This window comes from Sus scrofa, chromosome 3 (genome assembly GCF_000003025.6).
Source record: "Sus scrofa isolate TJ Tabasco breed Duroc chromosome 3, Sscrofa11.1, whole genome shotgun sequence".
NCBI lineage: Eukaryota > Metazoa > Chordata > Mammalia > Artiodactyla > Suidae > Sus > Sus scrofa.
This window is the reverse complement of record NC_010445.4, coordinates 44092998-44113820: the sequence shown is the minus strand read 5'-3', so window position 1 is coordinate 44113820 and position 20823 is coordinate 44092998. Positions and strand designations below refer to the sequence as shown.

At 36.6% G+C, this 20823-nt stretch overlaps 1 protein-coding gene across 1 annotated transcript in view; it reads left to right on the top strand.

Moving 5' to 3' along the window:
- Positions 1-20823, top strand: part of ZC3H6 (zinc finger CCCH-type containing 6) — a 67631-nt gene that overhangs the window by 35093 nt on the left and 11715 nt on the right. Inside the window, exons 4-9 of the mRNA XM_021087025.1 lie at positions 3949-4225; positions 7691-7824; positions 10824-10940; positions 11668-11779; positions 17162-17271; positions 18087-18340. Of these exons, the coding sequence (XP_020942684.1) occupies positions 3949-4225; positions 7691-7824; positions 10824-10940; positions 11668-11779; positions 17162-17271; positions 18087-18340 (1004 nt within the window). The remainder of the gene's footprint in view (positions 1-3948; positions 4226-7690; positions 7825-10823; positions 10941-11667; positions 11780-17161; positions 17272-18086; positions 18341-20823) is intronic.

The following is a 20823-nucleotide window of genomic DNA, read 5'->3' as shown; positions in this document are numbered from 1 at the left end:
ATGTATTTAAATTTGATCACTCAGATTTTTTTTTTTCTAGAAATAGAAGTCATTTGGAAACTCTTCTAATGAGTGAAAAAATGCTCAGGATGACATACTATTTTAGATAACAAGGCATTTAAAAATATCAAGTAATGAGATTTGTAAGCTCTTGACTCATAAGCTATCAGTAAAAGTAACTCATAAAGATGAGATATAGAATATTTAAAACAGTATCAGAAGTACTTAATATATACAAAGCCTTTTGTGGAGGCCACTCTAAAGGAGAGGATCAATTTGTATGTGTAAAGAATAGCATGTTTTAAGTAACTCATGTTTTCTTAAACATTATAGTTATTTATTTTCATTATGTTAAATATTACATATTCCTACAAATACAGTGTATTTTTGTTTCAAAAATTCAGTTAATGAAATTAAGAAAAAGGATTATGGCCATACCTACAGCATATGGAAGTTCCTGGGCCAAGGATTGAATCCGAGCCACAGCTGTGACATATGCCACAGCTGCTAAAACACCGGATTCTTTAACCCACTGTGCTGGGCCAGGGATTGAACCCGCACCTCTGCAGCAACTTGACCCTGCAGGTTGGATTCTTAACCCTTCTATGCCACAGCGGGAACTCCAGGGATGACTTTTTTTTTTTTTTTTTTGGTCTTTTTTGCTATTTCTCGGGCCGATCCCGCGGCATATGGAGGTTCCCAGGCTAGGGGGTGAATCGGAGCTGCAGCCACCAGCCTACGCCAGAGCCACAGCAACTCGGAATCCGAGCCTCGTCTGCAACCTACACCACAGCTCACGGCAACGCGGGATCGTTAACCCACTGAGCAAGGGCAGGGACCGAACCCGCAACCTCATGGTTCCTAGTCGTATTTGTTAACCACTGCGCCACGACGGGAACTCCTGGGATGACTTTTTTTAAGAAAGTATAGTTGATTTACAATGTCGTGTGTGCTACATTCTACTATACAGCAAGGGACGATTTTTTATATTTACCTACATTTAATTTCCAGTACTCTTCTTTCCTCTATGTAGATGTGAGTTTCAATCTAATATCATTTTCTTTTAACCTGAATATCCCTTTTAGTCTTTATTTAGCATTTCTTGTAGTGCAGGTTTGCTATCAGTAACTTCTCTCCACTTTTATTTATTTGGAAGTTGTTTGTTTCATTCTTATTTTAATAAATTCATGTTTTGTCATAATGACTTAATAGAAAACTTCCAGGAATGATACAAAAAATTCATCTATCTTTCACCCAGATTCCCCAGTTGTTGACATTTTACTGCATATGATTTCCTTTCTCCTTTTTATCTCTTCTCTCATCTTCTCTTCAAAGAGACTACTACTCTTTTAAATCGAGTATTTGTATTTTGTATATCTAGAAGTTTATTTGATTCCTTTTCAAATTTTCAAAGTAATTTTTATTGTTTCCAGTTCTCTGCTGAAATTCTCATAATGTTTTTTACTTGAATATAGCAAGTACAGATAATTTTACATTTGTGTCACATAAATTCCAGTGTCTGGTGTCTGTATTTCTATTACCTACTGTATTTGCTGATTCTCTTTCATGTGATTTTTGTCTCTTATACCTCATAGGCGTGGGGCGGGGGTTGTTTGTTTCTGTATTGTGTGCTGAATGATGTATTTGCAAAATATAGTACATTTTATGGAAATAATTTGAGGTCTGGAATGATGTTCATGATCTCCAAAGAGTATTTTGACTTTATCTTGCCAGGTTCCAAGTGACCCTTGTAAATGCTATTCCAGTTTCAAGATTTGAGACTTTTCTGGGCCACCCAGATGACTTTAGATTGGACTGCAGCCTCTGATTCATAATTTGAGATTCCCCCATAATTGATGGGTGGCCTAGAAACTTAGTAACTAAGGCCTCTACTTTTCCCAGACTCTGGACTTTTGTCCCCAAGATTAAAGGGAGAGTCAGAAGTGCTGTTGAACCTTTTAGTTTATTTTTCATGTTGGGCTGATTCTTTCAGAGCAAAAACAGCTCCAAATACTGCTCACTTCCAGGGATTTTCATCTATTCCATGGATAATGGTCCAGTAATGCTTCACAAATTTGTTAGCTCTCTGATGTCTACCGAGGGTTTGAAGAAAGTATTGTGCCTATCTTTTCTGTGTTCTTTAGATGGAGGACTGATCTGAATTAAATTATTCTGCTATTAGAAGTCTGCTATTGGAAGAGAAAGTTCAGTATCATTTCCTTCACATATGCTTTAGGATTGACTCACTGAGATTAGAAAGTATATCCTAAAAATCCCATTAAATTAGATAACAAGTATCTGCTATTATAGGCCAGCAGTAGAATATAGAATTATCATCTAAGTATTAAATTAGAGGACTTAATATATCTTCCTTTTTCCTCATCCTTGTTCAGGGTCTTCCATTCCCTTATTTCATGTTTACAGAGATAGCCTGTGTTACAGAAACCAAATCTCCCCCCACAGACATTCTAGCACTTGGCAGGCCAAATTAGAGTCTATCACTGTAGGAAGAACCCCTCCACCACTCCCCACCACTCTGAGATGGGAGGTGTGCATCCTTAGAGGGCTACTGGGATTATTTGCAGTTGGGAAAACAAGGGAGGGTTGAATTGAAACTTTAGGTACAATTCTGCTTTAAAAATATTGCTTAAAAAAGTTGGAAATCTAATACAGTGTCTCTAAGTTTTAAAATTGATGAGCTAATTTATTTTCCTGATTGCTTTAGTTACACTCTTTTCTCTATTTTATAATTACTGAAAAGAACTTAGTATTTCTCTGCATTTTATTAAAAACACAGTCTTCATGTTGGTATTCTGCCAATGTGAAATTTTATATCACATTTAGATTGCACTAAACTGAAAATGAGTCATGGTCTGGCTTTTTCTAGATCCTCAAGTTGTAATTATGTGCAGTGCAATTTTTTCTTGCTTTCTTATTTAAGAAATTGACCTAAGATATGGTAGAAATAATAAATATTTCAGTGAATAGAGATATACTTGAATACTATCATTAAACTTCTAGGATTAAAGTATATTTTTTTACATGCTTTAGTAAAAAGCAGTAAAATTAATGTTTATTGCAATAAATAGTTTCTAATGAGCAATTTATTCACTAGATTTTTTTTTTACTTTTAAGGAAATCTTTTTTCTATTAGACCTCAAATATAAATATTTTCTTTTTACAAATTTGTCCTTACATATAGTTTTTTATTAAATATAATATGCTTAAACATGTCATTTGGGAATTTTTAAAAGCTAGGAGAATATATTTTCTATCTCCTCTTCCAGCTATTTTACTTTTTTTTTTTTTTTTTTTTCTTTCTAGGGCCGCACTCATGGCATATGGAATCTCCCAGGCTAGGGATCATAACGGGGGTGCAGCTGCCAGCCCATGCCACATCCATAGCAACATGGGATCTGAGCCACATCTGCAACCTACAGCACAGCTCATAAAAACAACGCCAGATCCTTAACCCACTGAGCAAGGCCAGGGATCGAACCCATATCCTCATGCATGTTAGTCGGATTCATTTTTCTGCACCACAATGGGAACTCCCTATTTTACCATTTTTTTCTGTTTCCAAAAAGGCCTCTTCAGTTTTTTGTATCATGTATGATGGTGTAGATTTTAAAGTATTCCTGTGTATACAAATATTAAAGCATGGAATGTGAGAAACATAAGACATGGACATGGAAAACAAAAAGTGAACAAAACACACTCACCAGCAAGGATCTATGACCATTATAATGTTTAATAACATCAGAGTAGCATTTAGCTTTTTGAACTTTGTTTTAAATAGTGCCATCGGTAAGTTCTAACCAAGAGGCAGAAGTAACCACTGTCTTCCCCTTCTTTCTCCAGACTTTATGGGGGAAAGATGTCCTGTGTTACTATCAATTCCTATGTATAACTGAAAAGTCTTGATAATGCTTGCTCATTTTCACTTAGCATGGACATATATCAGGAAGCTACATGACATCAAAGAAGAGTCAACATAACAGAAAATTTAAAAGTAAAGAATATGATGAATACAGTACCTACAGTGATGACAACTTTGGTAACTACAGTGATGACAACTTTGGTAACTACAGTCAGGAAACAGAGGAGGATTTTGCCAGTCAGCTGAAACAATACAGGCAAGCTAAAGAAACCTCAAATACTGCTTTAGGATCATCATTTTCGAAAGAACCAGGGAAAAAACAAAGATTGAAAGGAATTCAGCAAGGTAAGTTTGAAATTGTCAAATCTGTTTTTGAATATAAGAACCTTATTAAAACAGGTAGCTATGAAGTAAAAACTTAAATTTCTTGGCCTTTTCTCATGATCAGCTTGTTCTTGTGGTTCCTGAATTTGTTTTTACTTATTTATACACCTGGAGGACAAAGACCTACAAATATTTTAGTCTGCATGATAGCTTAATATTTGAATTTAAAAGATTTCCTAATATTTTTAAAGTGTATAAAAATGTAAAACTACTTTCCTGTTATGTTTTTTCAAAACCTCCCTGCTATGTGGTATCAGTACACTGAAGAAAATAACTTACCTTTTTCATTTGTATCTGTTACTCTGTATTACTTTATATTTTAGACCTGTAGGGACAGAATTCCGGGAAGCTATCCTTTTAATTAGGCCTTAAAATATAGCCATCATCTTTGTTATGTAAATGTACTCAGGACCATAGATATTCTTCAAGATCAGAAATAAGAACATAATCTAAAGAAACTTCTGGAGTGATCACCCATTCATCTGCTGCATTGAGGCACATCGTCCCCAGAGAGACCAGGGCAAGTGGGCATAGAAGTTATGGGTCAGCCTTGAGAATTGTTAAGTCAATACGTCCGCTTCAGGAAAACTGGAGCAAGATGAGGCTGAGGTGAAGTAGTGAGCACCCAGACCCTATGTAACTATTCTTTAATTATTATTGAAAAAAGGAATCATTTATGAATAAATCTGGTTATTTGCATGGCTTTTTTTTTTCTTGATTTCCTAGAAAAATTTCTTTGAAAAATGTGAATCTAGGTCTTGTTGAACTAAAGAGAAAGGAATTTGTCTATGCATATGCTATTGTAATTAGTAAGTTGTTCCTGGAGTCTAGACGGGGTGCTGTCAGAGATCATTCCACTTGGGAAATAAGGAGAATTCAGAGGCCGTGTTCTTCCCTTCCCACCTGGGGTTTTCCTTTCAAACTCTTTCTGTTTGTTCGGTGAAAGAATTGAGTATTGCATTTTATTTTGAATTTCATTTTTTCCCCCTGAGTTATGAAAGTAATATATGGTCATATATATTTTTATGTGTAGAAAAGGTAACTCAGCAGAAATCTAAGATAAGATGAAAACAGTTTGAATCTGTACACCCAGAGACAATTACTATTAATATTTTTGGTGTACATTCTTCTAGAATTTTTTGACTTTTTTTTTTTTTTTTGGCTTTTTGGGCTGTACTTGTGGCATATGGAATTTCCCAGTCTAGGAGTCTAAGTGGAGCTACAGCTGCCGGCCTACATCGAAGCCACACAGCAACGTGGGATCCAAGCCGCATCTGTGACCTACACCACAGCTCACAGCAACACTAGATCCTTAACCCACTGAGCAAGGCCAGGGATTGAACCCACATCCTCATGGCTACTAGTTGGGTTTGTTACCACTGAGCCACAACGGGAACTCCTTGACAATTATTTTTAACAAACAACTATATACTGTTGTAACTTGTATTTTTCCCTTAACTGTGAATTGTATCTCAGTTATTCTTAGGTTAATGAGTAGATTTTAAGGCCTACATTCTATTGAATTAAACAGATATGCCATAACTTGTCTAATAATGGTTAGGTTTGTTTGGTAAATTTTTTTTCTTTTTTTTAGATCTGCTGGTGTGGCATATGGAAGTTCCCAGGCTAGGGGATCAAATCGGAGCTGTAGCTGTGCCGGCCTACACCACAGCCACAGCAACACCAGGTCCGAGCCATGTCTGCGACCTACACCACAGCTTGAGGCAATGTGACTACACTGAGCCACAATGGGAACTCTGTTACACTTGTTTTATAGTAATTATTTGAGATTTAATTTGCACCTGGTTTTTAAAAAAAAATTCTGTGATTAACCCCGAATGTTTATACAAATCTTTTCTCAGCAAACATTTTTTTCTTAAGAATAAATGCTGAAATGTAGAATTGAGTCAAAAGACATAGCCACATTTGAAGATTTTTGATCCACATACCAAGTTGATATCCAAAAAGGTGATGTAGCAATTATAACAGCCCTGCTAGTGTGTGAAAATGCCACTTCCTCAACTTCCCTACCAGCATAATTCTTTGAGGTGAAAATGGTGTGTTATTTTAAATTTTTTAATTTCTTTGATTTCTTTTAATGAAGTGAAACATTTTTTTTGTATATTTATTGGCTTTGTATGTTTAAGATCATTAGAAAACTTATTAGTTCAATATGACTTTGGTAAAATGAGAAATCATTTTGTATTGTAACTTAACTGCCCTAATACATACTTTTTATAATTTGCATATCTTTTTGTTTTGTTTTATTTAATTAATTAATTAATTTATTTATTTATTTATTTATCTTTTTGCCTTTTCTAGGGCCGCTCCTGCGGCATATGGAGATTCCCAGGCTAGGGGTCTAATCGGAGCCGTAGCCACTGGCCTAAGCCAGAGCCACAGCAACATGGAATCCAAGCCTCATCTGCTACCCACACCACAGCTTATGGCAATGCCGGATCCTTAACCCACTGAGCAAGGCCAGGGATCGAACCTGCAACGTCATGGTTCCTAGTCAAATTCGTTAACCCCTGTGCCACGATGGGAACTCCTATGTATCTTTTTAGATAATTTTTTTTTTAAGGGCCCCACCCGCCAGGGATCAAACCCACATCCTCATGGATACTAGTCGGGCTCGTTACTGCTGAGCCATGACAGGAACTCCTAGACACTTTTTTTTTTTTTTTTGGTCTTTTTAGCTATTTCTTGGGCCGCTCCCGCGGCATATGGAGGTTCCTAGGCTAGGGGTCTCATCAGAGCTGTAGCCACCGGCCTACGCCAGAGCCACAGCAACTCGGGATCCGAGCCGCGTCTGCAACCTACACCACAGCTCACGGCAACGCGGGATCGTTAACCCACTGAGCAAGGGCAGGGACCGAACCCGCAACCTCATGGTTCCTAGTCGGATTTGTTAACCACTGCGCCACGATGGGAACTCCATCCTAGATACTTTTAAATATCAAGTTTTTCTGAAGTTAAAGACAAGTGTAAATTTTACTTAGAAATATATGTGAAATCTACTCAAAATTATCAAAGGAAACTCAGTATGCTGCAAATTAATCACTAATACTCAAAGTGTCTTCCTTAGAGATGACTGTAATATTTAATTCTGTTAAAAAGAGAAAACCTTGTTAACAGCTTGTTCTAAGGAAAATTGAAAAGATTGACTAGTTTTGACTTCTCCAGCCATGTATATCCTTGTTTCTTGTCTTCCTTATGTTGTTAACATCCCGTAAGAAACGAAGAAATAAGCAGTACCCACAAAGTAAACTGTAAAGATTTTTTTTTCCCATTGAATCTGGAGGGGAAAAAAAGACTGCATGGTACATTAGAGACTTATTAAAATGTGTTATTCCCTATGAACTGGTAGATTGACGGCTGCGCCTTTTTTTAAAAAATATCTGAAGTATATTTTAACTTTTTTAGGTATTGAACATAGGGTTAAAAGTTTTAATGTTGCTCGTGGACGTGGTTTGCCGAAGAAAATCAAACGCAAAGACCGTGGAGGAAGGACCAATAAGGGGCCTAATGTGTTTTCAGGAACAGATGACTTTCAAGAGGTACTGAGAATTTACATATAATGAGGATAGGAGCATTTCCATCTCTTATTTGGCTGCAAAGAAAGCATTGTGCTTTTAATGCTGCTTTCCTAGTAAATGAAAATTTTCCAGTTTAGATCAAATGAGTATAGTGAATTCCCAAAAAAGAAGTATTGTTTATATTAGTTAGGATACTAGGATACAGTTGCAGGATTAGGTGATGTTTGAAAGCATCTCACTTACTTATTAGAGTTGAAGCTCTAATTAAAAGTAATTAGAATTCTAATTACTTATTAGAGTTGAAATCATTGAAAGAGAAGAAAGGAGATATAAATGGTTGGAAAGATGAATTCATGAACCATGTGTATACTAGATATTGAATACATAAGTGTTGAATTGAACCAAACTCTAAAACAAGTACATTTCAACCTTGTAGTGACTTTGGATTAGAATGGCGCAGTTTCTGTATTCTGCCATTGTTCTAGTAGAAATTTAATTGAATTATACAGAGCAAAGGTGGATCATTAAAAGCTGCAATCTTGGAGTTCCCACTGTGATGCAGTGGGATCGTTGGCGTCTTGGGAGCGCTGGGTCACAGGTTCTATCCCCTGCCAGGCACAGTGGGTTAAGGATCTGTCGTTGCTGCAGCTGTGGCTTTGGTCATAACTGCGGCTTGGATCTAAATTCCATAAGCCGCAAGGCAACCAAAAAAGGGGGAAAAAAAGCCGAAATCTTGATTGATAGAAAAGGGATAATAATATAATTGGAAAATGCCCAGTTTTCTTATCTCTGGGTTTAAAGATATGAATGAACAAAGATGTCTTAATATGTACTTCTTCTTATACTGTTTAGGGAGTTGTTAACAGGTGTGACCTAAAAAAAGAAGTTCAGGCCCAAATAAATTTGTGAAACCCAGCACACACTGCTTTACTTTTGGGGATTTTCAGTCAGCATTAATGATTTAAAGCCTGTGAACAGGTGTGGCATAAAGAATCCTGTTTTGCTTTGTTCAATCTATTATTTTCAAAATTTACTTGACTATGAACTCTCTTTTTCCCACACACCTACTTATATTCATTCTTAACTCCCTGTTCCATGGAATAGCAGCTTTGGAAACAAGCTTAGACTTTTTGGGTGATTATAACATGCTTGTCCATCTTTCTAGACACCTGTAAACATCTAGAATGTACTGCTTTCACCAGACCAAATTAATATGAATGGTTTCTTTTTTTTAGGGGGGGCTTCTTAAAAAAATTTTTTAATGATTTTTTTTCCATTATAGTTGGTTTAATATGAATGGCTTCTAAGTAAGCTTTCTTCTATATCCAATACTTAAATCCTATATGTGAAAAAAAATTAGCTTCTAAGCAAGAATGGTTTTGAACAAGTTACTGCCTATCTCTGGGCTTCAATTTGCTAAATTTATAAGATTATAGTATTCAATTAACTCTTAATGGCTGTGTCAATCACTGACATTTTAGTTGTTTACAGTTCACTGTGTTTTCCTGGACCAATATGAGTATATGTACATATTTTTAAAAAGAACCTCTAAGATTATCTGTTTTCCTGGTATTCTTCGTGGTACTTTTTTTCTGAATTTTTATAGGATAATGTATATTTCATCAGTTGTGAGCACTGAGGATCAGGTTTAAGTTTAGCCATCTGTTGTCTCAAGGGTTTGTTATGAGGCAGTTTCCTATTTTCAGTAAATTGTGCTTTGCCCTCCATCTTATAGCAAATTGAGGGGAAATGGAAAACTGATATCAAATCAGAAGAGCAAATAGTAACTAAGCTCCTACTGTGTGCCAGGCACTGTGCATGCTAGGTGCTTGAAAAACAATGCTGTTTTACAGAGCTCACGAATGGAAATCTTTAGTGTGACTAAGCATGATACTCTCTTGTCACTCATCCTTCTTAATACTTGTAGCAAAAGTTGAATAGGGGACTGGGGAAAATAACTAAGGAAAGCAAGTAGGACTGTGAGTTTTTACCATATACTACCTTTTCTTAATTTTTTAAAAGTTAAAAGTTACATCTTCCTTTTTTCCTAAAGAAAGTACAAAATAACCACACATGAAAACAATCTATAATTGTTTAGAGCGCCATCTAGAGACATACACTGTTAAAGATAAGGGTATATTCTTTTTAGTCCTTTTTTCTTGTTTTATATTTATAAACTGGGATCACTTTTTCACTTGGTAAGACATTTCTTAGGTCCTCAAATTATCTTTCCATCCCATGATTTTTTAATGACTGTATAATATTCTACCACCTAAATGTATCATAATGTGCTTTGTTTGGGATGTATAGAGTATTTCTCTATTGGGGGGTTGTTTGTTTTACTTGTTGATAATTATGCAGTAGTTGTTTTTGTAAATAAATTTTTGTGGGCCTTCCTGATAATTCCTTCAGAATAATCCTGAAAAGTATACACAGTATGGATATTTTGTCTTCTGTCAACAGTACATGGAGTGCATATTTTATTATATTTATTTTATTGTTTTATAGGGCTGCACCTTCGGCATATGGAGGTTCCCAGGCTAGGGGTCACATTGGAGCTGTAGCTGCCAGCCTACACCACAGCCACAGCAACACAGGATCTGAGCCACGTCTGTGACCACAGCTCACAGAAACACCAGATCTTTAACCCACTGAGCAAGGCCAGGGATGCTAGTCGGATTTGTTTCCAACAAGCCAAGACAGGAACTACCGCATATTTTATTATACCTTTGCCAAAACTGAATAGTATTGTTAGTTTTCAAGCTTTTTTAATTTTGTTTTGAAAAATGTAATTATGTGTCCTTATTAAATTAGAAATAAGTTTCTTTGCAAATACGGGTAGCAGTAAGCAGTTTCCTAGAAACATCTCTCTTTCCAAATAAATCAGTAGCCTCAGGATGTCCAGACTTCTCCACTTTTAATAATCAGTGTGTATTGCTTTCTAGATCCATTTGACTATAAATTTTAATACATATTTAATACTTTACTTGTTACGTTGAAATTTTTTTTTTCTCTTGCAGTACAGCAAACCAGGGAAAAAATGGAAGGTTATGACTCAGGAATTTATTAATCAGCACACAGTGGAACATAAAGGAAAACAAATCTGTAAATACTTTCTGGAAGGGAGATGTATTAAGGTAAATTTATAAGGGGATCGTAAATCATTTTAACTTCCAAAATAATTTTTAAAATTTAAAGTCATTTTTGGAAGGTGATTCGTTTTTTCGTTTCTCATATTGTTGAATTAAAACTGGTTCTTCAAAATGTATCTTGTGTGAAATGCAGAACTCAGTTATATTCTGGGACAATAATATAACTTGCTGAAATTAGATTTTATTTAACAGAGACATAATGTTGACTGTATGCCAAATCCTGTTCAAAGTAGATTACTAATATTGAATGTTTTAATCTTTACAGTGACACAGTGAAATGTGGTTACTGTTATTATCCCCGTTTTAAACACGGCCAGGCCAGGAGGTTAGTTAAGTCCCCAGAGTAGCTTAGCCAGAAGTAATGAGCGCTGGTGGAACCCAGCAGTGCCCTCTGATGTCATGGTCACTATGCTGCCTCTCTGCACAAAGCCACCTCCACTATCCTGGCATAGAATTTTAAGGGATCATTTGAATTATTATTAGTTCATTATTTAAAGACTGGAGATGGGGTTGTGGGATAGAAATCCTATAAAATTGGATTGTGATTATCATTGTACAACTATAAATGTAATAAATTCATTGAGTAATAAAAAAAAAAAGCTGGAGATGTGACGGTAGTTCTACCATGAAACACCGCAGTGAAAATTCAGTTCAATGGCTTCTTTTTTTTCTCTTCCTTTCTACTTTTTGTTCTTTTATTTTTTGTGAACAGGGAGATCAATGTAAATTTGATCATGATGCAGAATTGGAGAAAAGAAAAGAGATCTGCAAATTTTATTTACAAGGATATTGTACCAAAGGAGAGAACTGCATATATATGCATAATATCCTTTATCAAAATCATGTTAACCAAAATATTGAGGTTTTCAAGCATCATCTACAACCTAGAAAGCCTAGTTTGGTTTTAAATTTAAGATAACACAGTATATAAACTAGGACTAGTTAGCCTTTATACTTCAAAAGGGCAAACTGAGTTTTTTGGGGTTTTTTTTAGGAAAATGAAATAAATTCCCTTTGGAAAAAAATCTTTGAAATAAAGGTCTTTTATATTTAATATACTCAGATTATAAGTATTTCAAGAGACTATGGTTCCTGAAGGAGTAGTTGGCAAAATATTTATTTCTGTGGCTTTATTATTTACTTAGGTTCATGAGCAACAAATTATCTTTGTTGAAGATTATGAAATCAGTCTTGTCAAATCTTACCACCAGTGATAAACACTGTATACTCTTCCCTATGTCTCTCTTTGGAAATCTATGTGTTTAAATTGTATTCCTGCCTCTATCCATATGGTATTTCATTATACGTGATCTCGCTCTCTTTCTCCACATATGTTTACACACACGAACACACACACACACACACACATCTTTTCATGTTGATCCCCACTCCCCACCACCCAGAATATCCAGCTGGTTATTCACTACCATCTATGACTAATGAAGCTCTTCCCCACTGATTTGAAACTCCATCTTTATCACAGATGAAATATTTATGTATATGTTTTGTTATAGACTTTTTGTTTGGCTCCATGGATCTCATTGCCCTCATGTCTGTTGCTTTGCTTTGATTATTCTTCTGCCATGCCAGCACACTGTGATATTTGGTAGAGTCTTACATTTATTTTTCTTTCTTTTTTTTTCTTTCTTTCTTTCTTTTTTTTTTGTTTCTTTAAGGGCTGCACCTGAGGCATATGGAAGTTCCCAGGCTAGAAGTCTAATCAGAGTTGCAGCTGCTGGTGTACACCACAGCCACAGCATTGGCAGATTCAAGCTGTGTCTGCAGTCTTCACCACAGCTCACAGCAATGCTGGATCCTTTAACCTTACATTTATTTTTCAAGATACATTTTTAAATAGTCTAGACTAATTTTTTAAAAGGGTAAAAAGAAAAGAAAATGAAAAATTCTTATTTTTATAGGTCTGAGTATAAACAATGAAATCATAGAAGTACTGGAGAAAATACATAAATGGATTCCTCTATATGCCTGGAAAAGAGAAAACTTCCCAAGTATGACTTAAAATCCAGAGGCAATAAAGGGAAAACATTGAAAATTTTCATAAAATTTTTAAAAAATTTGTATAACAAAACACTGACATAAACAATGTAAAAGATAAATAATAAAATGGGAAAATTGTTTGTAACTTATATCACTTACAAAGAGGTAACAGCCTTAATCTATGAGTTTCTAAAAATTGAGATGAAAAATGGATCAAGAGATACAGATAATTTACAGAAAGAGAAATACAAATGGCTCTAAAACATGACAAGATACTCAGTTCTGTTCATAATAAGAGAAATGTAATTTAATCTATGCTAAGATACCATTTGTAGCTATCAGATTTGCAAAACTCCACGGCCCCTCCCCAACACCCAAAAATGTGGCAGCAAAGTTTATTGGCAAGGCTGTTAAAAACAGGTACACTCAGGAGTGTGGCTCAGCAGATTAAGAACCCAACATGGTGTCCCTGAGGATGCAGGTTCCATCCCTTACCTGGATCCGGCTTTGCTGCAAGCTGTGGTGTAGGTTGCAGATGCAGCTTGGATCCAGTGTTGCAGTGGCTGTGGCGTAGGCCGGCAGCTGCAGCTTCAATTCGACCCCTAGCCTAAGAATTTCCTTAAAAAGAAAAAAAAAAAAGAGAGATACACTCAGACCTTGTTGGTGAGAATTCAAAATGGTGTACCCCAGCCTGATACAAGGCTCACATTCAGTATATTGTATCATAAATTTAAATAGTTTTGAATGGTCTAGTGTCCAACATATTTGTAAATATTCGTATTTCAAAATAAATTCGCTCTTTGAAATGTAAAAAAAAAAAAAAAAAAAAAAAGCTGTACCCTCATGGAGGAGAACTTGGCAGTGTCTGGCAAAATCATACATGAATCACCCTTTACCCTAGCAGTCCTACCATTTGCAAAGCCTGATGAATCAATGGTTCTGGGCAGTGATTACTGATGGCTGCTAAAATCATTAGGTGAAAGATTGATCAGAAACTTTGTAATTGATGGATTGAACTGATAACACCTGGACCAACTTAATCACTATAACAACCAGGCACTAAATGCCTCTTGATATGATGCAATAGGAAGTATTTCATTACCACCTATGACAAATATTTAAATTAACAAATGATACAGTAATAAAAAGGGAAGGGAATTTATAGAGCTCAGTAACGGAAACTTGAGAGAGATGTCAACTAGATGCAATTTGTGGATCATGTTTGGATCTGAATAAATCAATTATAAAAAGACATTTTTTGAAAACAGTCTGGAAAATTTGTATATTGACAGGTTATTAGGTGAAATTAATGCATTAATTTTTCAGATTAATGATAAGATTTTGATTGCTAAGAAGAATATTCCTTATATGTTTGAAATAAATATGGTAATGTTTACAGATGAAACACATCTCTCCAGTGTTTGGAGGGAGAGTACTGAAGAGAGTATTAGGAGTGGTATAAAAATTGGTAAAAATGGTAAAAATTTTTGAACCAAATGGTAACAGTTGTTGAACCTATGTGGCCAGCATGAGGGAGCTCATTTATTATTCTTTCTTCTTTTGGTATATGTTAGATAATTTTCAAACTAACTTTTTTTTTTTTTTTTTTTTTGTCTTTTGTTGTTGTTGTTGCTATTTCTTGGGCCGCTCCCGCGGCATATGGAAGTTCCCAGGCTAGGGGTTGAATCGGAGCTGTAGCCACCGGCCTACGCCAGAGCCACAGCAACGCGGGATCCGAGCCGCGTCTGCAACCTACACCACAGCTCACGGCAACGCGGGATCGTTAACCCACTGAGCAAGGGCAGGGACCTAACCCGCAACCTCATGGTTCCTAGTCGGATTCGTTAACCACTGCGCCACGACGGGAACTCCTAACTTTCTTTTTAATCTAAGTAATCTCACATTTCAGGGATAACTATGATAATAGTTTGGCATGAAGTCTTTCAGACTTTTTCTATGCTAAGGTATATGCGTGTAAGTGGATCTATTTATGTGTGTATATTTTTACATAAAATGTTTTATACAAATGTGATCCAGCTATGCTTGTGAAGACTATTTTAAATTAACATTTACATCTTTATTCATATGAATTTTATTTTAATATATGATGTGCAGTAAGCATTTAATTTTTTCCAGATGGTTAACTCATTGTCTCTTCTTCATAGGTGAAAAATTTCACCTTCACCAGATCCTAAATTTTCCTGTGTACACAGTCCTGTTTCTATGCCACTATTAGACATGGTGCTAGTTTCCTCTCTATAATGTTTTATATTTACTAGGGCAAATACTCCTACCTTCTTTATCAAAATATTATAATGAATTAACCTTATTCAAGAAGAAATTTCTTTTTCAGATTTGACATACTCCTTTAGAAACTAGACACCTTATTGAACTGTTTCTGAAAGATTTGTCTATTCTTATATTTTTCCCCATAGTCATGTCATCTGTAAATAGTGACAATTTTACTTCTTTCATGACATTTATAGCTCATTTAATTTCAGTTGTAGTGGCTTCATTTCCAGAAAAAATGTTAAATAGTCATTCTGGCAGTATAATACATGTTTCAAAGATAATGCCTTCTTGCTTTGACTTGTGGCAATAATTTTAAGATAGATTTTTTAAAAAATCAGGTTAAGTAAATATATCCTTATTTTACTGAGAGTTTTTAAATTAAAAAAGAGTTTGGAATTTTATCAGTCGTCTTGTTTTTTTCCTTGTCTTTTGTCTTTCTGGGGCCACACCCACAGTATATAGAAGTTCCCAGGCTGGGCTGTAGCCGCCCTACGCCAAAGGTTGCAGCAATGCCAGATCCTTAACCCACTGAGCGAGGCCGGGGATGGAACCTGCATCCTCATGGACACTAGTTGGGTTCATAACACGCTGAGCCACAACGGGAACTCCTCAGTTGCCTTTTATATCTTCTAAGTTGATCATATTATTTTTCTCTCTTGACCTTATCAATGTGATGATTACAGTAATAAATTTCCTAAAACCACCCAGAAATTCCCTGAACATACACCACCTGAAAATGGTATATTTTTCACTATACTTCTAGATTTAATATCTTCTTTATAAGTTTGTCTACAAGATTAACTTGTGGTTTTCTTTATTGGGATATTTGTCTTCAACATGACATATCAGCCACCTTTATTTTCTTCATAGGTATAAGCTCTTGCTGCAAAAATTTACCTGCTCTGTATAATATCTTATTGTGTAAAGTAATAGACTTTACATAATTAAACTATTATGGTATACATTTTTTCTTCAAAACATTTCATAGTTTTAATAGAGTAAGGGAAACTTTAAAATTTTTTTGAATGTTTTGTTGTGTAATTAAAATATTTAATCTTTTTTTTTTTTTTTTGTCTTTTTAGGGTCACACCTGCAGCATATGGAGGTTACCAGGCTATGGGTCCAATCAGAGCCATAGCTGCTGGCCTACACCACAGCCACAGCAACACCAGATCCAAGCCGCATCTGCGACCTACATCACAGGTCATGGCATCGCCAGATCCTTAACCCGCTGAGCGAGGCCAGAGGCCAAACCCGTGTCCTCATGGTTTCTAGTCGGATTCATGAACCACTGAGTCATGATGGGAACTCCCAAAATATTTAATCTTAAAATTAAAAACCAGGAGTTCTTGCTGTGGCGTAAAGGGATCAGCGGTGTCTCTGCAGTGCCAGGACACAGGTTCAGTCCCCAGCCCAGCACAGTGGGTTAAAGTATCTGGCTTTGCCATAGCTGCAGCATGATCACAACTTTGCCTCAGATCTGATCCCTGGCCTGGGAGCTTCGTGTGCTGAGGAGCAGCCAAAAAGAAAAAATATATATATTAAAAATTAAATAAATTATTTGATGTGATTATAGAAAATTTAGTATAATGTATGGTAATAACGCCTTATTGACTCAGCAGTTGTGTTTTTTAGGTTTAAAAATATGAGAGAAATTCCCATTGTGGCTCAGTGGTAGAATTCATGAGGACGAGGGTTTGAACCCTGGCCTCGCTCGGTGGGTTAAGGATCTGATGTTGCTATGAGTTGTGATGTGGGTCACAATCCTGTGTTGCTGTGGCTGTGGAATAGGTCAGCAGCTGCAGCTCCAAGTTGACCCCTAGCCTGGGAACTTACATATGCCATGGGTGCAGCCCTAAAAAGACCAACAAAAAAGTTTGATTTTACTTGGTCGATTCCTTAATGTTTTTATTTACATGAATTTCCATGCAAGTTCTATCATAGTGGAGCAAAATGTTATCAAGGAGACAACTGTAAATTTTCACATGATGACCTGACTAAAGAAACAAAGAAGCTTTTGGACAAAGTAAGTTATATTTTTGTATCTTTCTTATTTATTAGGTCTTTCCACAGATTCATTTGACTTGAATCATGTTTTAGAAATCATATTTTATAAAACTCTGTTGAAAAATCAAAGACTTGTTAATTTATGTTTTATTCTCTTAATGTGTTAGAAAAACAGGAATATTGAACTAAGAATTAAGAATGTTTTGTTCTTGTTGTTCTACCATTAAAAAAGCTAATTTTTTCATCCAGTCCTTCATAAATTTTATTCTCAGTTGAACTTTTGTTCAGATTCAGTTTATTTATTTACAATTTAATTGAGATAGACTGGCATATAGTACTGTATAAGGCGTACAGCATGATGATTTGACTTACATACATCATAAAATGGTTTCTGCAATAAGTTTAACATCCATCATCTCATACAGATAACAAAATTAAATAAAAATGTGATGAGAACTCTTAGCATTTACTCTCTTAACAACTTTCATGTATAGTTTATGCAGGGTTCATTATGTTTACCACGTTGTACATTATGTCCCTAGTACTTATTTATTGTATAACTTGAGTTTGTACCTTTTTCCAGTTCCTCCTTCCACCACACACTGCCTCTGGTAACCACACATCTGAACTTTTAAAAAAACTGATTTACTTTGTGCAATATCCTTTACCTCTTGGAACTTCATGTTCTTTATAAAAAATTAGCTCTTTCTGATCTATTTCAACTTCGGTATTATATTTTTCTATTAACACTTCTAGTTTACTCAAGTCTTCATGGTTTTGAATGTGAGGAAGAAAGCTTGTTTGGAAATAGTGATCTTTGCTGATTATTTTTAGGTGTTGAATACTGAGGAAGAACATGCAAATGAAGATGAAAGAGAATTAGAAGAACTTAGAAAGCGTGGCATAACTCCTCTTCCCAAACCACCACCCGGAGTTGGGCTTCTGCCAACCCCACCTGAGCACTTTCCCTTTTCTGATCCTGAAGATGATTTTCAGGCAGATCTCTCTGATGATTTCAAGAAAATTCCATCTCTTTTTGAAATAGTTGTAAAACCTACTGTGGATTTAGCACAGAAAATTGGGAAGAAGTAAGTTAAATTTTTCAAAAATGGTAGCATTCCCCTGTAAACGTTCTTATTAAGAAACTAACTTGGGGAGTTCCCATCGTGGTGCAGTGGTTAACGAATCCAACTAGGAACCATGAGGTTGAGGGTTCGATCCCTGCCCTTGCTCAGTGGGTTAACGATCCGGCGTTGCCGTGAGCTGTGGTGTAGGTTGCAGACGCTGCTCGGATCCCGTGTTGCTGTGGCCCTGGTGTAGGCCAGCGGCTTCAGCTCCAATTAGACCCCTAGCCTGGGAACTTCCATATGCCGTGGGAGCGGCCCAAGAAATGGCAAAAAGACAAAAAAAAAAAAAAAAAAAAAAAGAAAGAAACTAACTTGTATTCATGTCAATTATATAATTAAACTTAGGTAGAGAAGCAGACATCTGACATGTATACCAGTTGCTATTTCGCACTTCCTTTTGTCCCCACCCTCTGCCACCCACCATCAGTGCTTTTCTCTAGAGTCTCTTTTTTTTTTTTTTTTTTTTTTTTTTTCTTTTCTAGAGCTACACCCGTGGCATATGGAGGTTCCCAGACTAGGGGTCTAATTGGAGCTTTAGTCGCCAGCCTACACCACAGCCACAGCAACTCCAGATCCGAGTCTCGCCTGCAACCTATGCCACAGCTCGTGGCAGCGCCAGATTCTTGACCCACTGAGCTAGGCCAGGGATCAAACCTGCAACCTCATGGTTCCTAGTCGGATTTGTTAACCACTGAGCCACGACGGGAACTCCCTCTAGGGTCTTTAATGCAGCTTCAGAAACCTCTCAACACGTGTTAACCCGGAAGAGCACTGCCAGGCGATGGAACTGGCATCCCTCCCTCCTTGTTATGAGGTGGCATTATCATTGATAATACCTTCAAATTGTGGGTATATTTATTCTTTTAGAGAAGTATCTCTTTGGGCTAGTAGAGGAAAATCTCTAGGTAAACTGGATCCAGGTCTGCATTTTCCAGCACCACCATTCCAGTCCTTTCCTGCATTTCCCAGGTCTGTGCACCTGGGCTCTAAGTCCCATTTATTCTTTTAACCCTGAACACTTAGGGGAGCAATGAGATCTCAGCAAGTGAGAAATAAGAAATCTATAGCAAACATCACAATGGAGTTCCCGTCGTGGTGCAGCAGAAACAAATCTGACTAGGAACCATGAGGTTACGGGTTTGATCCCTGGCCTTGCTCAGTGGTTAAGAATCTGGCATTGCCGTGAGCTGTGGTGTAGCTCACAGACGCAGCTGGGATCTGGCATTGCTGTGGTTCTGGCGTAGGCTGGAGGCAACAGCTCCGATTAGACCCCTAGCCTGGGAACCTCCATATGCAACGGGTGCAGCCCTAAAAAGACAGAAGACAAGGAAAAAAGAAATCTATAGCAAACATCGCAATTAATGTAAACCATTAAAAATTATTTCTGGGAGTTCCATTTGTGGCTTAGTGGGTTAAAAACCCGACCTGTATCCATGAGGATGCAGGTTCGATTCCAGGCCTTGCTCAGTGGGTTAAGGATCCAGCATTGCTTGAAATATGGTATAGGTCACAGATTCGGCTTGGATCCCATGTGGCTATGGCTGTGGTGTAGGCTGGCAGCTGAAGTTCTGATTGGACCCCTATCCTGGGAACTTCCATATGCTGCAAATGTGGCCCTTAAATTATTAAAGTCAAGAAGATAAGTATGTCCACTATTTGCTAAATATTGTAGATTATATCCTAGTCGATACAAAAAGGGGAAGATACAATAGATATAAAGATTAAAAATAGAGTGGCGGACTCATTATTTGGGCAGTTTCGCTTAGTAAACCCAGAGGAATCAACTGACAAAGACTATTGTAAGTCATGCAGTTGTTCCTGGTGTCTGAGGAGGATTGGTTCCAGGAAATCTATGGATATCAAAATCCATAGATGCTCAAACCTTTATATAAAATGGTTAAACATTAGTGTATGACTTTCATACATATTCCCATATACTTTACATCATCTTTAGATTACTTATATTACTTAATATAATACAAATCCTGTGTAAATAGTTGTTAAATACAAAGCTGATGCTATGTAAATAGTTGCTGGCATGCGGCAAAATCAAGTTTTGCTCTCTGTAACTTTCTGGAATTTTTCTTTTTGAATATTTTCGACCTGCAGTTGGTTGAATCCACAGATGTGGAACCTGCAAATATGGAGGGCCAGGTATAATTAAATTTGTAAGATGTCCAGAAAGAAGAGCAACATTCAAAAACTAAAATTTTTTTATATGCAAGCAATAACCAATTAGATATTGTAACAAAAGTTTTTTTTGTCTTTTTTTTTTCTTCTGTCTTTTTTTTGCTATTTCTTGGGCCGCTCCCTCGGCATATGGAGGTTCCCAGGCTAGGGGTCAAATTGGAGCTGTAGCCACCGGCCTATGCCAGGGCCACAGCAACGCGGGATCCGAGCCGCGTCTGCAACCTACACCACAGCTCACAGCAACGCCGGATCGT